Source organism: Montipora foliosa, chromosome 9 (assembly GCF_036669935.1).
Source record: "Montipora foliosa isolate CH-2021 chromosome 9, ASM3666993v2, whole genome shotgun sequence".
NCBI classification, from domain to species: domain Eukaryota; kingdom Metazoa; phylum Cnidaria; class Anthozoa; order Scleractinia; family Acroporidae; genus Montipora; species Montipora foliosa.
The window spans coordinates 8,322,021-8,330,739 of NC_090877.1; the positions used below are offsets into that span (position 1 = coordinate 8,322,021).

An 8,719-nucleotide genomic window follows, 5' to 3' on the forward strand; every position below is an offset into this window, starting at 1 on the left:
AACAGAACCAAAATTGAATAAAATTGAATGGAGTATGTTAGCCTGAATTATTTACTTCAGTTGATCATAATCAACGTTGAGTGTGAACACGGCTTATGATTCGTGCCGTATATCACTTCGTTCGTTGATTCATTCATCACGGGAACATATGAACTCGCAAATGACCAGCTCCCAACATCAGCGGCTTCATAGCTCAGTTGGTTTGAGCGTCGCACCGGTATCGCGAGGTCACAGGCTCAAACCCCGTTGAAATCCTGAATTTTTCAGGCTTCTCTACGCAATTGCTAAAATTCCGTTTATAATTGCGAGGATCATAGCTTCACTTGATGAAATTGGATCGTTCGCTTATGGTCTGTTTTTTTGCAAGCCTCATTTTAGAGCCATAATTCGTTTTGATTTTTTTTTTCATGCTATTGAGGCTACTGCTGTGTTTGAAATCCACAGAGCAGTGAAATGGAGGGTCCACCACCGGCCAATCCGCCGTCCTATGGTTCAACGAACATTCCTCTGCCCGATAAACATCACATGGTAACCAAACACACCATGAGAGATTTCATCGGACTGGAAAATGCCGATGAGGAAGCCAGAAAGGCCATGATGAATTTCAGTTATCTGTCGGCCATTGGTAACATGGATGAAGCTTTTAAAGCCATCAAGCTCATAAAGAGGTTCGTTGTTCTAATCCTTGTTCCAGGTTGAAACCTGTTGTTTCGCTAGCATGTAGGCCCGGGTTTGCTCGAAGCTTGGTTTGTGTTAACAATCGTGAAATTCCATGACAACTAAGATTTCGATACTATGCGATAAACTATTTGTAATTCTAAGCGAAAGTGATCATCGCTGGTCAAGCCTTGATGAACTTCGTTTATTTTGATGAGCCCTAGCCTTTCATTTCGATTTAGAAAACGCAGTCCAAATAGATGCAATTTCAGACTCTCTATCACATATCCACCTGTTACAGGATAAAAATACGACCTTGCAAGTAACGAGCTCCCTTTCTTGTCATGCTCGAATGGAAAACCATAACTTTCTTATGTAACCTTTTTTTTTTGGTCTTGAAGTTTTGTCTTGATGTTTTAGAGTTGTCATAGTGTACTGTGGCATCATTATTATGTTGTGAGATTTTGTCATTATATGACGAGGTTTGCTGGTTTCGTGTTGTGTTTACATCATGATATGTTGAGGTCTTCTTTTGACGTGCTGTGTTTGTAAACACGTAAAGGGAGAAAGTCGACGTCATAAAAGAACCTCACCTCATAAAATGTAAACACAGCACGTCAAAAGAAGATCTCAACACATCATGATGCAAGCACAACACGTAACCATTAAACCTCGTCACATAATGACCAAACCATACCACAAGACAACACTTCAAGACCAAAAGAATAAAGATTTCATAAGAAAGTTTTGCCTTTCCATATGCTCGTCTCGCGTTTGTGCAGTTTCGGTAACTTTGATCCTTGGATTGGTTTTTGTCGATTGAGAATTGAATCCCTTGTTTTATATATCATGCCTTGAAACCTGAAATCGCTTTTCGGGGGAAAGTCTTAGTTGCCTGGTAGAATGAACAAATCGCGAATTAGTTTACACTCTTATTCGAGCTTAGTTCATTTTTTAAAATTTGATCTTTGTTCTTTGGCAGCGAGTCAGTGTGGGAAAATATGGCACGCATGTGTGTGAAGACCAAGCGACTGGATGTAGCCACTGTGTGTTTAGGAAATATGGGAAACGCTCGAGCTGCCAGGGCGCTTAGACAATCGCAAACTGAACCAGAACTGGACGCCAAAGTGGCTTGTTTAGCCATACAACTCGGAATGACAGTGAGTATACAAGTTCTGTTCTGTTTCGTCGTTTGCAGTCAGTCGCAATGCTTTGGTATTGGAATTAATTTCTTGTATTGATGGTATCTTTTGGACTTCTCTTTCAATAGGAAGAAGCAGAGAAATTGTTAAAGAACTCTGGCCGGTTTGACTTGTTAAACAAGTTCTATCAAGCTTCTAATCAGTGGACTAAGGTTGGAATCGTTTTAAGAAATTTCTTTCGTACCAAGGCAATCGGATCAGTATAATCAGAAACCCATAAGGGTTGAAACGTGTAACGGCCCCTTGTGTGCTGGGAAACAAGCTTCTGAATATTCAATTCGCTAAGTACCATATTTGGAACAACAAGAGCGAGGGGTTTCCAAATATGGTACTTAGCACTGAAACATTCAATCAATCAGTTCGCACTGAATATTCGGAAGCTGTGAACGCGCGTTACACGTTTCAACCCTTATGGGTTTCTGGTATAATGTAAAGAATTTCTTTCGAAGAGAAATTATGCTACCCGTGTGAAGCGCTAGAAAACGTGCAACGAATGTGCAGCGAGAGAGACAGAGCTCAAAAATACAAATCCGACATTTTTTTCAGTGATTTAATTTTTCGCGCTTTGCTCGTAAGCTCTCACTGCAATGACTTTTCCGACATTTTCAAACCATTCTTCCCCTGCTCATATCCATAAACTGTGTAACAACTCTACTTTTTGTGTATTATTATAATTCCTCAGGCTATTGAAGTAGCAGAACTCCAAGATCGCATCCATTTACGAACAACTTACTACAACTACGCCAAGCATCTTGAATCGACTGGAAACATATCGGCAGCTATCGTCAAGTGAGTCAAAAATTCTATAGTGTTCTGGTTTGCTCTGTCATAATAATCCTCTTAAAAAATCTCATTTTTTTTAGTTTTGAGAAGGCGGACACGCATCGATTTGAAGTTCCCAGAATGTTGCTGGAGGAACCTCAGCAATTAGAGGCTTACATCCTGAAGACAAAAGACAAGTACGTGGAAGTTTTTAGTGTCTCTAAAAATCACGCCAGTCGCAGGCTCTTAAATTGTCCAATCATAACGCACAGCATTTGCATGCAGCCGGCGTTAAGCGCGGGAGTAATTAGTGGGGAGTGTCGGAAGTAATTAGCGAATTGCTTTGGTTTATGATTACTTCACTCAGTGATAGCTCAGTGATTGGTTCAAAGTTCTCGCGCCACTTTTTCAACCAATCAGAAGTGAAACCAAAACCAATCGTGGCTCACGCTTGCACATTTTCCCGCGCTTTGTGTCGGCTACGTGTAATTACTTCGAGTTTTGATTGTTTACTGGATTGTCTCCGTCCTTTTTGATTGGCCAAAGTAATTACTTTGGTTTTGGTTTTACGACACGCGATTGAAACTTGCTCTACTGTAACTCTGATTGGTTGGAAATATGGTGCGAGATTTTTAAGCCAATCACAAAACGGCGGAGAAATTTAATGAATGATGAACTCGGACATACTCGGCGGAAAAATTCCGAGTGCTCCTTTCCAGGAGTAGAACCTTCGACCTTCCGATTACCAGTTCGGATTCTCCGCCACAGAGTTATACGAGACTGTGGAAGCTAGGTCATTTAACTAGGTTCAGGTAACGAACTTTCTTCATACTGCAAAAACTGATCTGTCAGATGGCGACATATTCGCAATTGTTCTTATTTATTTGTTCCTCTAGAGAGCTTCGTAAATGGTGGGCTCAGTACATGGAGAGTACAAGCGAGATGGAGACAGCTTTGCAGTTTTACGAAGCTGCTCGGGATAACCTTTCACTTGTCAGAGTCTACTGCTACTGCGGTAACTTGGAAAAGGTCAGTACGCCTCGCTATACAAAGCCTCGCAGGTCAGTTTACGAAGTGTTCTTTTCTACTATATTGTAATCCCTGAAATTTTACGTCTGTAGGCCGCCGAAATCTGTAACGATACTGGCGACAGAGCGGCTTCGTACCACCTCGCAAGACAGTTTGAAAATCAGGTTAGTGTGGAAACATCTCTCTTCTCGTTGTTATCTAATCCAAGAGGAAAAACAAGACCAATTGTGATTTGCTGGGATGCATTTTCACGCGCTTTCCTTGCGCTGTGATGGGCTCGTTTTATTTTCAGAGCAAGTTGAGATTGCACGATCTCGGACACAATTAATTTGAATCAATCAATGAATCAGTCGCAATCTTAATGAACGTGAGTAGGCGTTCTAGCGCTTTATGCGCTAGTTGGGGGGACACATTCAGGCCAGACCAAAACAGCGGGAACTCCTTGCCCTGTTCTTTTCGAATAAATGTAGCGTGTGGGATCATTAACGTCTCTCGGAATTTATGAACATTGAAGGGTTGTGGGATGGGGTCTTCGTTTTATAGTCCTTATTCGACAAGACTTGAAAGTCTAACAATTTGCGGATGCAATTACAAAGCCAGCCCTTTCTCCTTATTTATTGAGAGACCCCGAATGCTGCTCCGGAGTCGAACTCACCAACCCCCCCCCCCCAAGGTAGTCCGATTATCAACCTACTGAGCCACCCGGGGATCGGGGACGATCGAGTGATACTTTAGAAGTTCCCGAATTTGAACTGGCCTTTAGACAAATCCAATTTGAATACTTTGAAAATATTGATATCACTAAGAGTATCTGTCAATTCAAATTGTAAGGCAAGATAGCGCATTTTTTGTTTACTACACATTCCAAACAATTCCTCGTTCGATTCTGGAGGAAGTCTTCATGTACATAAACTTTATTGCATTATGAAACTTTCACTTATTATATGAGAGCATCAGAGTATATCAATGGGTGAAAAACTGGTGGGGCCAGTTGTATTGCTGGTTAAGGCAAGGATAAAGGCGTTTATTTGTCGATAATGTGAATTTCGGTACCTATTTTACTGCAAACCTTTCTTCAACAAACGGAAAATTTTCGCGCAAATCCGGGTTATCCTCCCTGAGTAAAAGAAAGTTTTGTCGTCTTTTTGAAAATCTGCTGTGCGAATCCCGTTTTTCTCACTCTTTTGCCCAATTACTCAAGTTATTTTCTTTCTTAGTGACAAACTGTGTGCTTCTGATGACTTCACTTTTTTTAGGAGAAAATTAGGGAAGCTATTCACTTCTACACCCGTGCTCATTGTTACAGCAACGCTATACGTCTTGCAAAGGTAAGGGGCAAGAATTAGGTGTTTGTTCACTTTGCAGACAAAGTAACCCAACAACTTATTTTAAATTGGCTCTCTAGGTGATGAGTATTTTACGTATTTTTGTAGGAACATGGTCTTGACAATGAACTTATGAATCTTGCACTACTCAGTTCCCCGCAAGACATGCTAGACGTTGCGAGGTTAGTGTTCATCTGGTGTACGGAATTTATTCATTTAGATGTATCAAATGCATTGATAAAAGCAAATGGATCACGCTGTGTGTAGATAAAAAACTGACCAATTTCGCAGGGAAATGAAACTCACCCTGTGGCTTCCTTGATTTAGACGTTTGTTTTCTCAAAAGCCATAATTGCCGTTGTTTCAGAATGAAGAATGTTGGCAATTCCTTTTCCCGCTGTGATTTACAAACGTTTTTGAATTTCTGAAACGTAGTTTTAGTACAAATGGCTTTTTGGGACATCTTCGAAAGGAGGAACGGAATCCAGTCGCCCTGAGTGATGTCTGATAGATCATCGCTGTGAAAGAAGCGACTTTGCAGGTTGGATTCATTTTCAGCCGGGACAGCGTGAAACTATGTTTGATTGTCCACCTGGCCAGAGTTAATCTGACCTGGCTAACCAACGGATAGCGCTCACCAGGCTTCCAGCAACCAGTCCCTGGCTGCTTTGTGAAATGTTATGTGACCTGTAATCTACCTTTCTATGTCGCAAAAGAAGCAAATGCATGATAAGGAATATGCTGTATAGAATTCATACTACTATTACCACACATTTGAGCGGTATTTGATAAAGGTTTCATGGACAATCGAGTTGTTCCGTATTTTCTATTCCGCCTGTGATGAGAACTCGTGAAATCTTGCTCTCCATTCTCATTCACAAAATTGAATTTTAGGTTCTCAAAGCTGTGTTGGTAATTGTTTGGGCAGAACATATCATTTGTTTGTTGTTTCCTGTAGTGTAAAAATCTTATTTCGGGAGAAAAATAAATGTGGAAAGAAAAAAAATTTTAGCAGAGCGAGGTTTTGATCCTCGGACCTCTGGGTTATGGGCCCAGCACGCTTCCACTGCGCCACTCTGCTGCTTAACTATTTGTTGGAAGACGTTTTTACATTTATTCTTTGGTTCTGATGCAACGCACTCTGTTATTGCATCATCCACAAGCTTGGTTCATTCTTGCATAAATTATGCAATTATTTGTTTTTTGCTGAAACCTCAGTACTCGGAAATTATTGCGAGATTTTTATTGTGTCATCTCACGATCTAAAAAGTTTTATTTTAGAGAAATAGAATTGAAATCTGTCGTAAGGTACACTACCGTAATAAAGTAATTTTTTTTTGTCGTAATCCATCCATTTTTAGAAGACATACCAGTTTCATTTGCGAAAATATTTTTTGATCTGTGTAAAATACTGTAGACTAGAACGGGTGCAGTTTTCGAGTTCGTTCTGTGACAGTTTTGTCAGCTTATGGTTAGCCCGATTTTTTGGTCTCGAATTTTCTTAGCGATCTTTCTTTTCTAGGACCTGAATTTGCACCTAAAGCTGCCGAGATTAATTACGCGAACGAGCGGGGAAGGCCTCGTAGGATTTTCGTGCACGACAAACCCTGTAGCGAATAGACCGTATTCATAGATGGCGGTCAAGAAATTATTCTTTTGTCTTTGTGCTAATCATCATCTCTAGCCTCACTTTGGAGCAAAAATGTTTTTAAATTTTGTTCGCGCTAACGAGGCTGGTGAGGATGGTGGGCATAAAGACAAGAATAATTACTTAGCCGCCATTTATGAATACGGGTACTCTCTTTGATACTCTTTCGTGTGTTTAACCGCCGATAAATTATCTTTGCGCTACAAATATTGCCAATAGAGATATATTTGTTATCAATTCCTGCGAAACCCTTTTTCCAAACTGGAGACTTGTTCTATTGTTTTGCCTGACCGACTTCGGTGGAATACACTTGAGTCTGTTTTATTTATACAGGTATTATGAAAACCATCCCAATATGCAGGACAAGGCGGTTATGCTTTATCACAAGGTATTATCTCAATGGAAAAATAAATCTTCTCACTTTTTTCTACCTCTGATTAACACAAATTTCTTGAAGGTCACCATTATGAACTAGATTCTGTGGCAGTGACAGACCCTTTCTCACCTAGATTTGAAACTTTGTGGAACCCTTCGAAAATTAACTTTCTTATAGGGTTGCGCGATCGAGGATATACTGCAAGCAGTCGCCGATCGTACGCGCAGGTAGAAATGAGATCATTATGCAAATTTTGGGTAATACTGATGCGTTCTCGCGCTGCCAGCTCGCGTGGCGTACGCCCGGGCTTCGAGCCTGCGTACCTTTCATAAGATACTGGTGATCGCCGCGTAAGGTGGGAGAAGAAAGCTGCTCGCAGTCTACATCGATGAATAAAATTGTCTGCTTTTAGCTAAGCATGAGGCGGACGCCACCGATCATGTTTTATTGTGATGGGAAAATAGTTAACTCAAGAAAGTTTAATTTGCGAAGGTCATGAATACGATATATTCTCTGGGGAAGAAAAAAGAACTGTTAATATTGTAACCCAAGAAATATTACCAACATCAGAGAATCAGTTTTCAAGCCATTTAAACGAGATTAACTTTGTCTCTTTTTTTGCTTGTCTTAGGGTGGTGATGTCAACAAAGCGTTAGATCTTTGTTTTTCGACGCAACAGTTTGCAGCTCTTCAGGTGATAGCCGAGGACCTGGACGAAAATACGGACCCGGAGATGCTGGATAAATGCTCCAAGTTCTTTTTAGAACACGAGCAATTCGACAAAGCAGTTGAACTGCTAGTTGTTGGCAAAAAGGTACGTTTTAGCGCAAACGAAGTTTGGAATCTTATTTGAAACGTAGTCAAGGAGTTCACGAGGATATTTGCAGAACTTGACTCTCCTTACGCTGTTACCTGCAGTCTGCATGCAGCCATTATATAATCCGAATCCTAGTTGACATCAAGATACAATGGCTACACCGGCGGTTTTGTCCGTTTGCGACAAGTGCAAGTCTTCTTTGAAGATAGTTACGGCAAATTTACTCCATCGCTAGCTACTCCAAGAGTGGACTTGTTGAAGATCATTTTGGAACATGATCGCTATGAAATGAATTTCGTTTCTTGTCGGAGTTTCTTTCCTCACCAGAACACGCCTTTTTTTCCAAAAAAATACATAAATAGTTCACAAGGTTGTAAGTCAACAGAAATCATCCTGTATGATGGACCGATTTCCGGTCATTGCTTTTCCCGCCTAAACGATTTTTCGGGCATCTAGTGTAGCGACAACCGGAAATATGTCTGTCATGAATGCTAGACTTCTGTATATCCCAAGAGGTTCATTGGTATACGTTGACGTCCATTTGACTGCGCATTATAATCGGACACTTCCGTTCTCTTTCTTGTTCCTGTTGGTAGTTCTCAGAGGCACTGGATCTTTGCATGAGGCATAACGTTACCATCACAGAGGAACTGGCGGAGAAGATGACACTTCCTAAAGGCTCTGATCCAGAGATGCGCAAAAAAATGTTAGAGAGAATAGCCGACTGCTGTATGCACCAAAGATCATATCACCTTGCTACGAAGAAATATACACAGGCTGGAAACAAAATCAAGGTACAGTACACAGAAGAATATTTCCACTGATGAATTCTTCTTATCGAGTGGGAACTTAAGGGCTACCCCAAGCGGTGGAATATCGATTGATTCACAAAACCTATGTTGG

At 40.8% G+C, this 8,719-nt stretch overlaps 1 protein-coding gene and 1 non-coding gene across 2 annotated transcripts in view; one reads left to right on the forward strand and one right to left on the reverse strand.

The window, feature by feature from the left end:
• LOC137970347 (intraflagellar transport protein 140 homolog) overlaps positions 1-8,719 on the forward strand; it is a 30,200-nt gene that overhangs the window by 15,433 nt on the left and 6,048 nt on the right. The window contains exons 18-29 of the mRNA XM_068816868.1: positions 445-668; positions 1,640-1,817; positions 1,928-2,011; positions 2,542-2,648; positions 2,723-2,818; positions 3,518-3,650; positions 3,743-3,814; positions 4,907-4,978; positions 5,084-5,157; positions 6,957-7,011; positions 7,631-7,813; positions 8,413-8,610. Of these exons, the coding sequence (XP_068672969.1) occupies positions 445-668; positions 1,640-1,817; positions 1,928-2,011; positions 2,542-2,648; positions 2,723-2,818; positions 3,518-3,650; positions 3,743-3,814; positions 4,907-4,978; positions 5,084-5,157; positions 6,957-7,011; positions 7,631-7,813; positions 8,413-8,610 (1,476 nt within the window). The remainder of the gene's footprint in view (positions 1-444; positions 669-1,639; positions 1,818-1,927; positions 2,012-2,541; positions 2,649-2,722; positions 2,819-3,517; positions 3,651-3,742; positions 3,815-4,906; positions 4,979-5,083; positions 5,158-6,956; positions 7,012-7,630; positions 7,814-8,412; positions 8,611-8,719) is intronic.
• Positions 5,985-6,056, reverse strand: Trnam-cau (transfer RNA methionine (anticodon CAU)). The gene has a single exon. It is a non-coding gene; the product is annotated as a tRNA-Met (tRNA).